Consider the following 19331-nt stretch of genomic DNA (forward strand, 5'->3'; position numbering starts at 1 on the left):
GTTGAGCCTCTGGGTGGCCCAGGCTCACATCTGCCCCATCATTTCCTTCCCCGCAGCACGGAATGCTGGCATCCACAGCCAGATGCAGATTTTCTGCTGACAGACTCCTGACGTGGTCAGCCCAGAGCGTCATATAGCCCTCTGCAATGTGTGAATGTCACCTTTTAGCAGAGATTATTATAGGCTTTGTCTGACTGACAAGCACTTGTGTTTCGTCTCAAATCTTCGAAGGCAGGCAGACAAGGGGGCAAAGAGCACCAATAGAATTCTTCAATGTCATTTTAATAGGATCACCATTGTGTGATAGCTATTTTTTCCCCCTCTTTATCTTTCTCTGTCCTCTGCTAGGCTCTGTGTTCATGCCCCCTGGTGATACTGAATTCTTTCCAAGTTTCTCAAAAAAAAATTTTTTTTTTTTTTTTAGAAGAAGATCCCACCAGCATTAATTATTGTTCCAGGGGGATATCTTCCCTTAAAGATGCAACGTTTCTCTGAAGGTATCTGTCTGGATTTTCTTCCCTCAGGACAGAGAGAACAGTTGGTAACTCAGTGTCACCAAAAAGAAACTTGCAGCCTATGTAGACAATACAAATGACCCAGCTGCCCTGGGAAGGGAAGTGCCATCTCATGTGTGGTGTGTTCCATTTGCTATCCATCCACCTTCCCCAGTTAATGAGGCTCAGACTTCTTCATGCTGGTCAAGATAAATATAAAGCTCCCTAGCCCTGAAATCACCATAGTGAGGTTGCCATGGTAAAAAGAAAAAAAAAAAAAAAGTTTGAGTCCATCACAGATTAGGCTAAAATCTAATACAAAAAGAGACACTAGCATTGCATCAAGACACAGAAACGTGCCTGTGATGTTCTCCAAATTACTTGTGATCTAGCTACAGTTTAGGGATTTTTTTATAATATCCTGTTCTGTTCATTTTTCTAACAAGATAGATTGGGATTCCATCTTATGGGAAGATGGTCTGAGAACAGGGCTGGAAATTGGAGCTTCGTAAGCATCTACTCAAGCGTTGATGCTGAGCCATGACAAAAGCAGAAATCCAGCACACAGGACTCGTATTAATGTTTTGTGGCCTGGCCTGCAAAAGAAAAGGATATCTCATCCAAAATCCAGATCCCAACTCCACATTTCAGTTCCACTGTTGATAACCAGGCAGCTTAATTACCTCCCAGAGTGATTATGAGGCTGGGTTATTTAAGGTTTGAAAAGCTCTGTGGAGGTTCTAATAACAGAATGTCAGTCATGTACAGGAATAGAGATGTACGGGGTGCTCTGCCTGCGGGCACAGGCAGTAAGCTCATACGGGCACTGCATGTACCCGAACCCAGAAATTTCGTGGCCCACAAAGCACACCCATGCTGTGCACATGCCCTTGGAGAGCCATTCTGCTCCATGTGAAAAGCACAAATTGTAGATTATGCCTACTGGAACACTAAACTGCAGAATCCCACCAGGGCAGAGCTCTGAAAGAGAGGGCTAACTGCCCAGTGGGCAGTCCATCTCAAGGAACTTGACTTACTGCTTGGTAAAAGATTTTTTTGTTCGGTTATCAGTGACTCTCTGTGTTCCAAGCAATAAGCAGACCATCAAGACACAGGATCCTGAAGTCTCAGAACAGCACTCCAGCACTACTTTGCAAAGCACAGCAATAGATCCAAGACTTGAGAGACCACACGTCCTCCTTGAATATAAGAAGAGGTGTCCACCCTTCAACTCTCAGTACAGGTATTTTAGATGTGTGCTCCAGTAGTTCTAGGCAGGTCCTCTTTGGCCATTTCTCAGTGTGTCCATCCAGAGTCCAGCTGATTTGTAAACTGTTTGGAATGATATTGCTTTCCTCGTCATCATACCTGATGGTGAGGTTGAGGGGGGGTTGGCCATAAAAAACCTAGGAGTCAACCTGGGTAGTTTCTTTCTCTGTGAACAAAGTATCAAAGCAATACCATCACACACAGACGTGTCTTTAGGAAGAACAGGGGAAGGCGAACCCAAGAAGATGAGCTGGGTCATCACCTGTAGCAGAGAGTGGGGACAAGAGCCTTATTAAGAAGTATCACATTAGGACTAAAATCCCTCCTAGTCTGCTCAGTGAGTGATAGACACTGCAAAACTTCTCAGTTGATCGTACATCACCGTTCATTCAGGTGAGGGATGTGTGACTCAATTACTGATCAACACTCAAGGACTGTGCCTAGACGTGCCATTACCAACTCTTGAATTAGTTTTTGCTAGTGGAGATGGTATGTTCTGCTGCTCTCCTGAAAAGCCCTCTCCTGTGCCTCTGCGCAGCAGAACAAGGGAGCAGAGCTGCTTTGGGGAGAGGCAGCAGTGGCAGCTGCGTGGCGACATCCTTGCACATGCCTCAGCTACGAAGAGACTGAGTGCCGCTGCTCCAGAGCAGTGGCTACCGAGGGATCAGATGTTCGCAGGGACCAGGAAGAGGCTCGTTCCCAGGCTGTCTGTCTGGTGGTGTGGCAGCCGCCTGCCCTGCCTGGTACCTACAATGCCAAGCCAAGAACTTTCCTGAGGCTGATGAGAAAATTGAAGATCTGTAAAGGGACTCTCACATATAATCGGTTTGGATTAAGTTTTTATCAATAATCTTCTTTCAAACCAATACCGTACCCAATACAAATTTCTTTTGTTTTTAAGTTTCTGGGTCTTTTTTAACAACACTGACAGATATTAGCCCTCAGCTTCTTCACTCAACACAGTTTTCTCAGTCTAGAGGTGTCTGCTCCTGGTCCAGGGTGCTCTCTGCTCTCTAAATCAGCAGAGTCTTAATGCTTAACTCATGTAGCTCACCCAGTAAAAGCCACATATTGACATAGGTATTTCTCCAAAAAAGAAGTAGACCATCCTAGAAAAAGGCCTGGAAATGATCCTACCTCAGGCAGGGACAATGAGGACGAACTGGCACACTTCAGTACTGTGAAGACCTTCATGTATCTCATGCACTGGGATGGGACTGCTCTGCTACAGACAGGCTGAGTCCATTCCTCAGCCTTTACCGAATTGAGACCCAAGTTCATTCTGAAGACTGGTTTAGATGTGATGTTTTTGTGAACGAGATGCCTGGAGCCACGGTGGTGGGTGAATCAGAGGTGTGTACGGTCAGCTATTGTGATCAACATGGCAATTCATTTCTTCTTCCTGAAAAACCATCTTGTGAAGTCAATGCTATAGACACCACGTTTATGTGCAGTGGCAGTCAGGTCAGAACGCAGGAAAAACAAGCTGCTGTCTGGTGCGTTAGCTAGAGCTGGTAGAAACCTGTGGGACAGATTTACACATGCCTGCAGTGAGACGTATTCAAACACACAGCTGGCGTGCGTATCTCGCTACATGTGTACCCACAGAGACTTTAACACAGCAGAACTGAGGATTTCAAGAGCTGCCAGTGATGTTTCACTGAAAACAGCGTTCTGTCTAAAAGTACGCAGGCAGGCTGTAGTAAGGAAGGAATGAAAGGCCTTTTTTTGTGGAGAACATTGCCATCTTGTGCACAATTGCACTTACTCCGTGCCTGGCATACTTGTGAGAGGTGATACTGCAGAAGTCTCTCATTCTTCCCACTTCTCATGAAAACTCCAGGACACCTCAAGCCCCTGAATGGAGGTCTCCCTAAATAGCACCAGCTTGTTCCAGTCCTCAGGCAATGATAACAAGATCTGAAACAGCTTTCTGGGGTAGCAAATTTTTTCTTTTTATCTTGTAAAATGCTTCATTAAGTGTTTTTAAGGAAAAAAAACCCTGTATCACAACATAACCAATGAAATACTGGAAAATCAGGACTAACAAAGTTCTAACAAAGTTCTACAAAAGTCTGTTGTTGCTACTATTATTATTATTATTTTCATACAGGAAAATCTGGCATACATAGACAATAGACAAAACAGTGACTACCCTGTTGTAGCAATTGCCCTCACAGTGTTTCATAGGACATAGTGTTTCACAGGACAACTCTCTCACTGCAGAAACAGATTATAAAAACCCTGAAACACCAATATATGGCGAGAACCCACTTGGAATACTGTGTTCAGCTCTGGAGCCCACAGCACAACAAAAACATGGACCTGTTGGAGCAGATCCAGAGGAAGCCAATGAAAATTATGAGAGGGATGGAGCACCACCTCTATGAGGACAGGCTGAGAGAGTTGGGGTAGTTCATTCTAGAGAAGACTCCGGGTAGACCTTATTGTTGCCTTGCAATACTTAAAGGGGGCTTTAAATGAGATGGGGACAATGTTTTCACTGAGTTTTACAATGAATGCGGTGATACACTGGAACAGGTTGCCCAGAGTAATGTACACGAGAACAGCCTGGGAATCCTCCTGTGGTGGTGTGTGAAAGATCTGGCATCCCATCACCCAAAAAATCTAGACCGTTCCCAGGATTTCCACACTATGCTGACTCCTTCCATACTTTTTAAATCTTCCCTGCAGGCGGGCAGCTCTGCTCCAGGTAAGTTTTTGTCTCACTGCCAGCAAAGTTGGGGAGCGAGTCAGTGGCTCCAAGCACTCCCTAGATCCTGGTGGGGCTCAGCACCCATCCTACATAGCCCCACCAGCTGCTCGCACTCAGCCAGGCTACCATCTGCACTGATCACCACGCCACCACCTGGGCATGATGCATTCTGTTTTGCACATTCCCCATTTGACGGGGTAATGGAGTAAAATCCACCAGCACTGACAGGGAGCATGCAACTTCTATTTTACTGCACAGAGGTGCCCTGCTCCAAGGAGCTCTTTGCACCAGGGGAGAAATTGCTTGGTCTTTTGAGGGGACCTCTATGGAGGGTAGTCTACAGAAAACTCTCAATTTCACTCTGCCGTCTTTCCAAGGAAGGTAACGTCCATATCCAGCTGAGCGCCTAGATCTCCAAGGCACTATCTGCATTTCAGAACCATGTGCATGGGGCACAACCCAGGGGATATAGCAGGGCCCGGTTTCTTGCATGGCTTCTTAAGGAAATCCCACGTGCTCCACGCAGACGCAGAAGGACAGTTACAGATGATGTGGATTTGATGTTAAAGATCTTCCCCTGCTTGAAGCTCAGAGCGATGGCAGCATGACAGTGTTTTAGCTAGAAGGATGTTCATATTCTTGCTGATTATCCTACCACCAGGAGAGGAGGTGGACAGGGGTTCATGTGTAAAGGTACCTCTCAAGCTCTTGGTCACCATTGTCTCATCAGGCACACCCTGAGGTTGTAAGGCCTGAAGTATTAGCTACTAGTCAGCAAAAAGACAGAGATTTTTCTCTTTCTTCCTCTCTTTTCTGTATCTGCATTCAAAGTAGGGCTGCTACCAGTAAGCTAGCAATGAGATTGTTACTGAACTGTTTTTAAAATCGCCCTGATATCCAGAATCATAGAATCATTTAGGTTGGAAAGGACCTTTAAGGTCATCAAGTCCAACCATTAACCCAACACTGCTAAGGCCACCACTAAGCTGTGTTCCTAAGCACCACGTCTACACGTCTTTTAGATACCACCAGGGATAGTGACTCTACCACCTCCTTGGGCAGCCTGTTCCAATGCTTGACAACCCAGTTGGTGAAGAAATTTTTCCTAATATCCAACCTAAACCTCCCCTGGCACAAACTGAGGCCATTTCCTCTCATCCAATCACTTGTTACTTGGGTGAACACGCTGGCCTCCACATTGCTACAACCTCCTTTCAGGTATTTGCAAAGACTGATAAGGTCTGCTGTCAGCCTCCTGTTTCCTCTCATCCTATGGCTTGTACTTGGGAGAAGAAACTGACATCCACCTTGCTACAACCTCCTTCCAGGTAGTTGTAGAGGGTGGTAAGGTGTTTCCTCAGCCTCTTTTTTTCCAGGTTAAATAACCCCAGTAAATACAATTTCTTTTCTATAATAATAGTTTATTTTTTTTTTCTTTTATAATACAACACAACTGCACAGAACAGTAGCTAAGTTTGAAAATGACAGTGTAGTGCTGTCAAATTGAAAGCACCACTTGACACCTTACTGTAGAGAGAAAGCTCATCTTATCCGCTGGGCTGGATCTGTAACATATGCCAGATGACATGATGCCACTAGTGCTTAATGTATCTTCTAAAACTGTATATAAACAGCTCCTCTCACCTGAAAGATTCATAACTTTTGCCGAGCTTATGCTAAAGACAGCTTATTAGTATGCAAAAAATACAGCAGTACCTTTTCTTGGCTTGGATTATACATGATTTTCTTACCAATTGATTTTACTTATTGAAAATCTGCCTGATTACTGCTCTCACTAATAGTGCCACACACTTGCAGTCTATCCCCTAACACTTCTCTTCTGATCAGAGCATCCATGTTTACCTGACTTTTTTCTTCCTATAAACTGAAGTCAGGGATGAAGCTTTCATGGGTCTACACCAAAATTCTCCTCTTAGCCTGTGATTTAACGCTCTCGTCCACTCTGCTATCCTCAGAGCAAGCCTCCATCTATGCACATGAAGCTCATCCTTTGAGAAGAACAGTGCTTTTCCTAGTGCATCCCAACACCAAATATCCCTGAATCTTCATCATGCAAGCTCTCAAATTTTTATCTTCCTCACATCTCCCCTTCTCTAGCAACGGACACATTGACATTTAAGCCTCCCATCTGAGCCTCTTTTTTACCTGCCTGCACCTGTTGCCCTTAATCTCTTCCACTGTCTTCAGGGCTCTCCCCCTCCATCTCTTCTCAGGGGACTTCTTCAAGCACTTCCAGGATCAGGCCTTTGATGTGGACTTGGTTCACCTCACAGAATCTAGTTCACAACCCATTTCCCAACACCACAAAATTTGCTAGCTAGACGTAATGAGAGGGAGAAGCTTGGGGACATTACCAGATGGGAACCACAACTCCACATTTAGCATATTCTGGTTTTTCTTCATTCCACCAAGCTTTGCATGCTTTCTTGCTAAAGAAAATAGTCAATGCTTTGTTGCTCTAGGAAAGATCAGTCTTTGCAAGTGTCTGTTGCTGGTCCTCCTGCCATGAAGTTGGCCCTCACAATCACTCCTCTAATCACCTGAGGGCAGGAACAACTAAGCCACAGAAAGCAATAGCTTGAAGGATCCAGGACGTCCCTACTTTCAACCTTACATAACAGAAGTCATCTGCATATAGGCAGATACTTAATGAAGTTTCCCAACACCCCCAGACATTCTGTACTATTTCACAAGATAAACTGCAAACAGGCAAGACGAAAAGTTCAGTAGCTGGCTCTGCTGCCCTCCTTGTAAATGAAAGTATTCCCATGGAGATTTAGGAGAGTGGGATCAGGATAACACACGCCATAGCAAGAGTCAGCATCACTTTGTGGGTAGGCAAGAGCTGTCTGGAAAATCAAGGCTTGCTCACAACTAGTAAATGCTGTAACTTTTGCCTCCACAAGAAGCATCTTTGTGCTTAAGCTGTTCAATATACTGGAAGAAGTATGACTTCTTATAGTAGATATATTGAACCAGAGGCTTACAAATACGCATAATTACATTCATCTCATTAACTGTCCATTAATAGCTGTTACATGGACTGTCCTGCCCTAAGATTATATAATTCCTTCCTTGAAATGTTAAATAAGCAATTTATGAATATGAATAAAATATAAATTACTTCATATTTTTCCTGCCATTTTTTATCAGACCTCAATTCCTTCAGTCAGCTCTGTAAGGTGAAGTCCTGAAAAATCTGGCATGGTGTCAAGAGATGAAAGTTTTAACACATTATATGAAAACAAGTCAGATTCATTCATCTATCTCCCACACAAGCTTAGAGTGAGTCTCTCACTGCTTGGATTTTCTTTTTTTAATGGTTCTGCCTTCCGTGGTGGGGAATTAAGCCTTTCCCTGCATCACAAGAGCCATCTGCAAACAGACCGACCTAAGAAGTTCAACACTTTTTATGATTGTGTGAAGAGCTAAATGCACCAATAAAATACTTTATGCCTCCTGCAATCCTTTGATGACTGAATTAGCTAAATGAGATTGAAATGAGGAGTGGTTTATAATGGGCTGTAATGAGAAATGAGTTCAACTGTCTTCCATCAATTGACAGGGAATAGACTAATTTTAGCAAAGTAATGATTCAGATGAATGGAGAAGGGAAAGCATTCCCCTTTGATCTCAGTGACAACAGTTTCTTTAGACATGATCCGATCCCAAAAAATATGCAGCAAAGGGTTCATATAATTTTTTTTACCCCTCTCATAAAACAAGAGCTAGTCCAAACTAACTTACTCAGCTTTCTATTAGAATTCTCATTTCCCATTGCTACACAGCCTGTGAAATAGGAAACATCCCTAGGTTTTCAGAGAATAATGACAAATTGTTGTGAACTTGAGTTCTATAATACAGGAATAAAGAGTGCACCTTAACTTGAATGGAAATTGCTGTAGATCAGAGCTACTTTCTTCACAACCTCTGTAAAGACAACTATTTGTGTTCAGATGTCATGCTAAGTTATGGCTTAACATCACGAGCTTATTCTGTACCCTGATCCAGCAGAGCTGGAAGTACACATCCCGCTTTCTCATAGTACAGCATCTAATCTAAGTTAAACTACTTCCAGCAGTGAGTCCAACCAAACATCCACCAGAGCGTATTTGGGAAGGGAGGTGATGGGTCAGACCCAAAGAGAAAGCAGGAGGAGCTGAGCCCTGAGAAAGGAGGAGCTAACTGAAACAGGTACAGCACAGCACAAGGGATTCAAAGGACACTCCTTCATTTCACCTCCTGTAATCACAATCCTGTAGACACTTCTGCCAATGTGCAGGTCCCTGACCATGGCTGGATTAAGTACTTGGAGAACTGGCATCTTAACTTGCCCCTCCATGGCCTTGCCCTTCTTGCACAATAGGTGGCTCCCCCTCTGCACATGAAATTGGCGTAAAACGTTACTCGCCAGGTCTGGCGAACACAGTGTGAAAGTAAGCAGGTCTGGGTAAAGGAAAATCAGAGTGGTGACTTATCTGGATCAGGGCAGCCTGCCATGTTGTTGATCACATAGCCTGGATAAGCAGTAGACTTCAGACCTGTACCACAAAGAAAACCCTTTTTATTACTAGTAGTTCAATTACATTTCACACAAAAAGCTCCAGAGTCCGCTAATGGCAAATCATTTGCCCCATCTGTGGCCCAGCGTTACTTCTTTTTCCCCCACCTGCTGTCACTGCTGCAGCATGTGAAGAGTCAGAGATGTTTTCACACTAGTATGCAGGACAGCATCTCACACAAGCCTCAGCACAGTTTACAGGATCACTGCCTGACTTCTCCCGTGATAGCTGACAGAAAGACCCTTCTCGCACCAGTGAGAAGTGAGCGTTGATCTGACACTGTTGACAGGCTGACAGCACATTTAGCAACAGTGCCTCAAATCTTGGCAAATGAGAGTTCACACTCTCCAATTATTTTCTCCCATTATATTGCCTCATTCTGCTATGTATATTAATTGGCTGTTCTGGTTTGCTATTTAGCAGCCAGCTTCCTTTTAGGCTAAAGCTCATTCCCCTTAACTGTGTGCTTCCACAGCTTCTGCTCTGCTGAAAGGTTAAACAGATCTCATTATCCATTTCCTGAAGAGACCTAATTTCTACAACAGGCCTTGTGCAGGGCGACATGATTGGCAAGAAGAGAGTAAGATTACAAGAAGCTGTTTTCACACTTAGCCAACTACCAAGAAGCACAGACACCATTTGAAATGATGCTCCATGTGGATCTCAGCAGCTGGGCAGAACATTCAGCCTCTTCTGGTTTGTGATTATTCTCACATCTGCCCCTGTCAGCACGGCATCCTCAAACAGCGTCCCCCAACATGCCAATACATTAAGCAACGCAGGATAAAAGACAACACATGTCAAACTGTTGCCATTTCTCCTGATTGTTATACGTTGCTCAGTGCTGTGTATTAAAAGTGAAGGCAGACCCTGCTTTGGTCCTGACAGCAGGGAGCAGGCTAGAAGAGGCTGCAATCCCCCCTCCCCTAGTCTCCTGGATAAATCTCTCAGGCAGGCCTGGTTCACTTCTTGTAGAGGAATGATGTAACAGGCACAGGGTATGTGGCTCACCAGAGCTGAGCAGTTCAGGGCATCCAGATGCCCATACACAGCCCCGGTCCTCTTCAGGAGCTCAATCCTCTTGGTGGCCCCAAAGCCCACAAAACCCATCAGACTCCATACTAAATGGGAAGGCAACTCTGTTTTTCTTTTAAGGTCCTGGTGGAAGAAAAGACTGTGATGGGAACAGCCTGAAGTCCCAGCTCCCCCTTTTATTTAACCAAGGGTTTATTACACCACAGGCCAAGGGCATCAGCAATTCAGTTAAATTCTCACTTCCACCTGAGGGGCTCAAAGCTGCACCAAGGCAGTGCCTCATTCATCAGGCATGAGCCTTTCTGGTGAGTAAGACAGCTTACTTTGCAGATGAGGGAACAAGAATCACTGTGCCAGTGAGGATACGAGGACACAGGAAGCTTTTGAGGAAGACTTGCAGGGTTTCTGGAATAAAGGGCTTGAGCATCGCCCTTCCAGAAGGGAATGCGAGCCACATACCCTAAGCTTGGAGCCACTGGCAGTCTTTGCAGGCTGGTATGGTCTGGTTACAAGATGCACACTGTCCTTCGCCTTTCTCTGTTGATTAGCTCTAGTTGGTCCATGGTATCCTGGCGATGTGTGTCTATCTTTGAAACATCGGTTCTCCTGATTGAACCACCAAGCTTTGGATCAAGCTCTAGACAAGACTCCTCTGTCTGTAGTTATTCTGGCTCAAGGTTTTGACGCCTGTGCAGGATGCAAAGAACGGGGGGCTACCCTGGAGCCAGTCAAGCACTGGGACAATTTGAGGAGCCTTCATCCCTAGATGGTTCCAGGATCTCACAGGGCTGAGCCCTCAGTAAGCCCATTCAAACGCAGTGGTCATCCTGCTTTGAGCTCCTCTCCTGCTGTGGTTCCTGAATCATCAATGGTCTTCTAGAATACAATGATAGGGCAGCTGCAACTGCCCTTACTACTTTGCCTCCATACAGGTGCTGAAGTGGGAGATAATTAAAAAAAAAAAGGAATAAAAGTAAAAAGGTATACAAAGCATTGCCTACTTTTTAAATTAGATTTCAAATTGAAGTTGTCACAGCAAAAGTATGAGATGCATTACAGCTTCCACCTCCCCCTCCTAGAAGGTTTGATAAACTTTAAATTAAAAACAAGTTGAGAAGAGTATGGTAGCTGTGTCTGCATCAGCAATCCAGACAGCACTGCTGCAGCACATCTGGAGGGAAAGGCTGAGGATGCAACGTCCACTCTACACACATTCCAGAGGACTTTACTTCAGGTTAGCTTTAGCCTAGCTCTTTGGATCGTCTTTCCCTTTGAGGGCTGCTCCTCCAGGTAGTTTCCTTGAAAAGGAATCCAGTCCATGTGCTCAGAGGTCACTCCAAAGCACAGTTAAAAGAAGGAAAAGCAGAAGATAAGCAAAATATGCAGTGCAGGGAAGAAAGAGTTGTCCTCTTCCTAGATTGTAAGAAGTTGTAAACGAGCACAGGAAAGCACGAGGTCTCATAGCATTTTGGATAGTCCAGTGTCAAGAGAAGCGTGGTGCTATGTACAATAGTAATATTCAGGATTTATCAGCTTGTATTCTGCTGCATTTGGCTCCCTTGCACAATGTTGATGTTTTAGCTATTTTGCAAAAAACACAAGAGAGGAAAGAAAGGATGCTTAACTGATACTCAAATTACCATTCAGAACCCAAAGAGGAAGCTCTCCGCTGGGATCTTACAACTTCACCTGAAGCTTAAGTTATTTGTACTACACACTGATTGGACTAGGGAGACAGAGTGCAGGAAACATACTTTAAAGTTGCTATGAACTAATACAAAACTAAAAAAAACCCCTGCTGCTTACTGAGCGTTGCATTCTGTGCCATCCACCCACAGAATCCATCAGCAGTAACACAAAATGTCCTTGGGGCGGCCTTGTTACCGAAAGCTCTTGGAGCTTGTTAGACCAAGTGTAGACAAACTGAAAGCGCAGGTGGATAGGAAATACAATCCAAAATAAGCAAGCAGCTCTGAGTGTTAGCAGATCTGTAATTAATGTGGTATTTCAGTTCATTCTTGTTTAAGACCTCAATTATTATTACTTCTATACATATAATAAAATGATTATTATATATATAGAAGACAGGCGGCTTTAATATTGAAAGATGTCAAGTCGTCAAACATAATTTTCCCTCCCATTTCGTAGTGGCACTACTATAGGAACACATCAGACTTCTGATTTTGTGGAAGAAGGCAGCAGTTTCACACTCTAGCGCCACCATCTTGAATTTTCTTTCCCAATCAGCAGATAAGATGGTGCAGGAAACTCAGCCCCTGTGAAAGGCAAAATATTGCTGCTAAATGAAGGGGGTTCTGGAATCAGCAGGTCCCAGGAGATGCTTGCTGCTGCCAAGGCCTCTCTCAAGATGTCTGGGGACCCTGCCAGCACAGCTCTGCAAAGGACCACACACCACCTTCAGCAGCATCCACATCAAGGGTCACCTCTCCTAGGCTTCCACATAGTGCAGGCTGTCAGATGTCTATGCACGATGGGCTAAGAGAAGGGAAGGCTCAACTAAGTGCTATAGATAGTTGTTTCAATCAGCTATTTAGATTTGATTTACACAAATTAAGCTTGTCAAAACAACACACTGAAGACCACTTCCTATTTCAGATTTTTTAAAGAAGTCAGCAATTTACTAAGAAAATAATAACAAGAGACCGCTCTTTCTACTGATAGCTATATTTTAAAACTTTTGAGTAAGATTTACTCAGTCCTCATAATATAAAATGTCTTTCAGGATCTAAAGTGAAGATGCAATAAGTTTTTTAGTTTCTAGAAAAATGGCTGTCTTGAAATACTACCCTTCTGGGGCACAGGGGTATCTTGATGAGCCGCTCGTGTACTGGCTGCAAGTGTACTGTATCAATCTTGAGATGCTGTCGCAGGAGTTAGTCATCCTCTGAGTCACTCTCCCCCCTGGCTGGGACACAGGCCCTGATTGAGGACATGAGCTGGTCCTGGATCTGCTTCCTGGGGTTCTCCTCAAGGTCTGTCTTGATGGCACCTGATTCTGAAATCTTCCACTCCAGTTCTGTGCAGAGCAAAACAAGAGAGCCATGAATGCAAGGGAGCAAACTGGAAAGAGCCCACCCTTGCTTCCCCAGCTGACTTATCACCCTGACATCACCACCACCAAAACCTGCTGTATTCCTTTTGTTTCTCCTCCACCCCCAGGTCTCAGGCCTTGCCCTGTCTCCGGCACCCACTCCAGCCACAGTCCCTTCACCACTCTCTTCACAGTCACTAGTGCTGGCACAGGTTTCATCCCAGGGTGCAGAGCTCACGGTGCTGCTCTGCAGCCCACCGGTAGCATTCCCAGTGCCTCTCTGCTCCCTTTACAACCAAGAGTGCAAAAGAGACGATTAACACAGAGCAGCAGCTCTAGAGGCAACTCTCCCAGTGAAAGCGAATTCCACCTCCTTCTAACCACGTAAGGGCAGAAGACAGGTCTGCACGTCTGCCACTGATGAAGGAATACTGCTTGTGTATTACAGCTGTTTCCATCATATACCACGTTCATCACTATCAGAAGAGGCAGGGAATAGATTTGCTGAGGGGAAAAATTTGTTAATTCCACTTCACATCCGAATTACAGGTATTTTTCAGGGATGTAAATGCAATCAACCCCTTTCCCACTATGTCATGCACTGATTACTAGTTCCTTCATGAGACAGTAAGGGAGACTCCACCATCAGTAGTAACTCTGTAACTACACAGACCCAAATTGGATTACTTCCCAGAAGTGGTAGGAAGTCAGTACAACACATTCAGCTGAAACCTTTTTGCTACTCCTGCAGGCAACCCTACCATTAAATCTCATTTCCTTCAGGCATTAGAGTAATGAATACAACCTCACACTTTCTTTAATCTCTGGTGGAAGTCACTTGAGCTTAGGAGAGAAGGAAGGAAGAAATAAAGGGAGGTGCAGAATTTCAGTGCTTTCTATGATGACTGAATTAAACTGGCTCAAGTCCCCTTTGATTTTGGGGAGATCTAATTATTTATGTGTTAAAAATAGGAGAAAGCTAACTGTAGGTGATGCTACCACTTCTCACTTCAATGCATAACTAGGCAACCACTGTAGTTAGTTAGCTGTTCTCAAATCAGTGATCTCATTGGTGAGCTCTTCCTCTTCTGATAGTTCAAGGCAGGGAACATTTTCTACAACACACGCTCAAGACATCGTGTAAAGTAAAGAGTTCTTTTACTAAAACTCTTTGCATTCTATCCCAGCAGAGACACTGACATCATTCAGCAGGGACCTTGAAATGCTGCATAACTGTGGTTCACTTCAGATAAAGATGCCCTTAAAGTCTGACCTTGAAAAAGCTTGAAAGCACCTGGACCAATATGCCTACTCAGAAAGCTGATGAGTATCCTTCCAGCTGAAGTAAAATCCGCTATGTAACATCCGAGTTGCCTTTGTTTTCCAAGAGCCTTTTTCACTGCTGTCCTCTGTCTTTGGGCGCTGCTGTAGGATACCATCCCCAACCAACCATATCCAAACAGCAGCTTTTACTGAAGAGCCACAGTGCTCCACAAGACCTGCACCAACACCCTCATCTCCCGAAGCACATCATGCTGACGACACTGCATGACCCATCTGCCTCCAGGCTGCTGAGATGAACAAAGAGAAATAGGTCTAGGGAACACCATGACATCTACAAAAGGTAACAGCCTCTCCCTGTGGAGCCCTGTGCCCACTGAACCACCAGACAGGAGCTTAACTTGCTGCCATTTCTGGAAGATACCAAGAGGAAAAGGAAGTAGCCCAATTTCAGTCTAACAGACTTATTTGGTTCTATTTAAAGGTTCAGGAGGAGTGGAGTCTGCATGTTAGGAAGGTACAATAGACAAATATTCAAAATAAAATAAGAAGCCCTACAATGCAACAGGGAAACACCAGTTACCAAGCACATAGGTTATCAAGTAACTGGGGGCAAGGTCAATTATTCAGCGACAAGAGCCCTGAAGAATGTGCAGGGGTACTATTTACTCTTCATTATATTCAGGAAAATTTGTTTCACCCAACACTAGGGTGTGAAGGCTTGCACACACCCAAGATGAATATCTGTATGTTGGCCTATTCGGCAACTCATTGCTTTTACAAGGCAGCCTTAACTGCATGTTGTTGAGCCATAAGGGTGAAAAAACACCCTCAAACTAATACGATTTTTAGTAGCTCACTTCTCCTAAGCTCACTTCCCTCATTCCCAGCAAAGTGGTTTTGCTTTTCATTTGGAAGACCAGAGATTCAGACACTCACCATCCCTCGTCAGGTTCATGCCACCAAACACCAAAGGCCCAATGAACTGAGCTTTGATGTCTCCCTCCAGGTAGACAAATATTGTAGGCAGGTTCTTATCGGGGTAGTTGGGAATGCAGGTGGTAGAGATAGCTTTGATGAATTTCACGTCTCTGAACTTTCTTGCAAGGCCGCTCATATGTTGATTTATTAAGGCACAGAGTGGAATTCTGCAAAGAACAGTAACAGACATACATAAGGAAAAAATAAAAGATGAATCAGACAGGAATCTGCTCCAGAAGAAAGGTCAGAAGTATCAACTCAATGAGCAGCATTTATGGAAAGGCAAATGTAAGAGAAGCAACTTCTGAGTACTTTTTGTCGTCCAGTATTCCAGCATTCAAAAGAAAGCTGTATCACTGGAGGTTCTGGTAGGTGGTTTTTTTGTTTTGTTTTTTGTTTTAAGATATTAGCAATATAACCTTCCCCTCCATCACACAGAGAAATAGGTTTATGAAGATATGATATTCAAAAATTGCATGAGCAAGGACAAAATAGAAAGAAAAGCAGCTCCTGGAAGAAAGTATGCAAATGACAATAAACACCTACAAGACGATTAGAGACAATAAACAAAATCAAGTACTTCAAAGCCTTTCCAAAAAATTCTAGCAACTTATCAGACCTTTTCAACAAGTTTTTCCATCATGCTGACAGGACTGGAAACTTTATTCCATTTTTATGCCTCTAGAAACCAGGTTAGAGACACACAGTGATCCTTCTAACGCACAGCCCCTCACACTTTATCCAGAATAATTTCCCAATCTTGGACATCGCAGCGACAGCAGCTACCTCTGTGGTACCTGTATGGTATAGGTCATGCTGTGCTGTAGAGATGTATAAAAAAGCCACTGCATGGTAACATTGTTCTAGAGCTAAGTTCAGCTGAGTCAACAGTAATGAAATTACTAATTCAATTTTTAATTTCTTAGAAATCCAGAATCAGTTCCTTAATTTCCACAGTAACACCACATTTGTCTAGAGTATTTTCATCTACTGATAGTGAAAGGATTAAAGACCAAAAACAATTTCTTACCCTTGTTTGTAGAGGTGCAGGACTACCCATATATCTTTTCCAGCTTTTGTAACCTCTTGAACGTAATCTTTTCCTGAAATCTCCAAAACTTCCCCAAATTTATTCTTCATTTGAGCTGCTTTCATTTCTGCTAGCCTCTGCTGCCTGAACAGCAAGGAATGGGAAAGAGATCTTGAGAACAGATGTGTTTTTGACAGAACACCACTTAAAAGGAGCCGGTTGAAACCCAAACTTCAGAGGCACATTACAAACTTCTTTCCACCCAGAGCGGTAAAAGCAAGTTAACACAGTCAATAGATGCTCTTAAGTTTGCATCACAAGTTAAAGCTGTCCACATGCAAGAAGTACAACTAAGTTTAATGAATTTTTTTTCTCATTTCTGCTCACAGCATACACTTTTTCTGCAGATACTACACTACCAATGGCAAAAACCATGACAGATCGTAGAGCTAAAGAGATAATGGAAAGCCAACACTGTAATTATGTAAATCTACAGCACCTTAATCTCATTCATACAAAACCTCAGAAATCTTGGGGTTGATTTTGAAAGCTCTCTGAATCCCCACCATGCACTCAGCAGTGCAAAATCAGGCTGTAGATAAAGGACACTGAATTTAAACCCAGTTATCCTATTAAAGACACTTAGAAGCTCTACAAGAAACCAGAAAGATAACCCATTTTTAATATCACGCCTAACAACATCCTTCCTCTAGTCAACAATATCTAACAGCATATAAAAGAAAAAACCAATTGTCATTAAAGTCAAATTCTACATGCTGCTCTGACCTGTACATTTCAATAGCTTTCTCATCTTCCTCATTAAATTCATCTTCATTCTCTTCTAGCTCTTCCAGAGTCATGTCCTCATAAGTTTTCACTAGAATGGAAGAAACATCAAATCAGCAAAACACACTTTCCAAGATTAAACCTCACGAGCTTTTGAGTCCAACAGAATTTATTTAAGAACAGATTCACTGTGGGAAATGCAGCTTTTATCAAGTATTATTGTTACTGGATTTTTAGAAAATATTACTCCTTTTAGACATAAATGGAAAGGCAATGATATAAAGGACTCTGAGCTGAAGGCTGCCTAGACTAGCACGAGTAAGTACTCTAGCTTTCAAGATCAGTGGCTGCATCAAAGACTTACCTAACACGCACCCAACATGGCAGAGATGCCTGAACGATGGAGGAAAGAGGAAGCACACAACAGGTAGCGTCATGAAATACTTGCACATTCACATGGCACACTCCCTTTGCACTGTTCTTATTTCAGTTTTCAAACATTTACTTCTATAAATATATGGAGCTGACACCAAGAACAAAGTTTTCTTGTGCTGGAAGAATCCACATGTTCAGGAACGTGTTTGTTTGATGCTGTTAACAGATGGTCACCCTATATGAGAAGCAGCTTTGGCGTCCCTTACAGCCTTGGAAAAGGACACAATGCTTTACAAGCATACCAACATTACTGCTGGCCATTTCACCGTACAATCTTCCCCCAGGAGCCATTCCAAGACCTGACTGGCTGCTACTGCCCAAGTTGGCTGGTCACTCACCAAGAGACTTCTGAAGGACGGTGAGCTGCTCCTCTTCCTTTGCGCGCTCCTGTTCCTCCAGGTTTTCCTTTGGAGGAAGGATACCTTTTTTGCGCAGGATGTCATTCCACTCTGTGTCTTCGTTTGGGTCCTAGAACGGAACAAGAAATGGATAATGTGCATTCAAGGTGAACTTTACCATTTCCAGAACTTAACACGGGACACTGCTAAAATGGTAACTGTCCGGATGGCATCAGCAAGTCACAGTGTGCATCCTCCTGATGCTGAGGCTTCTCTCCAGTCCCAGACCTATCCTGAAGAGTGACTTTATTTTATTCCATCCCGCTCAGAGCATGTACAGGATGTCTTAGTAGGGTACAAAGCCTGAAGCATTGTAACTATCACTGCAGCTCTCACAAGGTGAAAGGAAAGGGGAAAAAAATCAGCTGAGCGACAGGGAAGCACAGTGGCCACAGCACTCACGTACAGAGCCTCAACAGAACAACAGGCCACTGAATTAGCACTCACTGCATTGAGAAACACTGGTGAGATGACACACAGGCGTCCACCTTGCCGCTCTAACTCTGGCTATATGGGAAGACTCGTCGGTAGATTCAAGTCAGTGGGACTACACAAGCTCTTAGAAAGAAGCAAGCACAGCCTCTGCCAGACAAGCCCATTGCTAGGGAATCAGATCCAAATCTACACTGTGACTGTTCCTGAAAGTTAAAAAGAGACTTTACTGTGAAATAGTCACAATAATCCTGCAAAACAAGGCTGACAGGCACCCATGTTGTTGAGAAGCTCAGTAGAAGAGCAATTTTACTTTCTAAAGTACACGAAAATTCAGTGAAAAGCACTCACCAGCTGACTTTGGTTCCCTACTGTCTTCACATAAGGTCACTCTGAAAACTGAATACAACACCTACTGCTTTGGTTTGCTGTGGCTTGTTTCAATATAGCTTACACTAGAACTGTTCAAGACCATATCTCTTCTGTAGACCAAAACACAGAACTTTTGGACTACTTGAAAAAAAGAAAAAGGAAAAAAAAAGAAAGACAACAAAGTAGGACAGCGAGCAGCACACCACTTTTTTGTTGTTGTTGTTGTTTGACTATGGTCAGTTTTCCCTCGACACGTTATTTCACAGCATCTACTCTCGTTTATCAACATACTGATGAAGTGCCTAAAACACCCACCCGCCCATCTGCTTACTATAGGAGTGAGATAAATATCATAGTTGGGGGAAAAAAAAGATAAACTATCACAAAACCAAGCCATGGAGTTTCAGACACGACAGACACCTCCACCCCCCACGAAGGGGATCAAACCGGACTCCCCCTCTCCCCTC

At 43.7% G+C, this 19331-nt stretch overlaps 1 protein-coding gene across 1 annotated transcript; it reads right to left on the reverse strand.

Annotated features, from left to right (window-relative positions):
• Nucleotides 1-12859: 12859 nt before the first annotated feature.
• Nucleotides 12860-18130, reverse strand: PDCL3 (phosducin-like 3; the record flags this gene model as incomplete). The annotated part of the gene is made up of 5 exons (XM_010143139.1): nucleotides 12860-13134; nucleotides 15370-15578; nucleotides 16442-16585; nucleotides 17228-17318; nucleotides 18001-18130. Coding segments are annotated over 5 exons (717 nt in total), but the record flags the coding sequence as incomplete, so codon positions are not given.
• Between the last annotated feature and the right edge of the window lie 1201 nt (nucleotides 18131-19331).

This window comes from Buceros rhinoceros, unplaced genomic scaffold (genome assembly GCF_000710305.1).
Source record: "Buceros rhinoceros silvestris isolate BGI_N320 unplaced genomic scaffold, ASM71030v1 scaffold3289, whole genome shotgun sequence".
Taxonomy (NCBI): Eukaryota; Metazoa; Chordata; class Aves; order Bucerotiformes; family Bucerotidae; genus Buceros; species Buceros rhinoceros.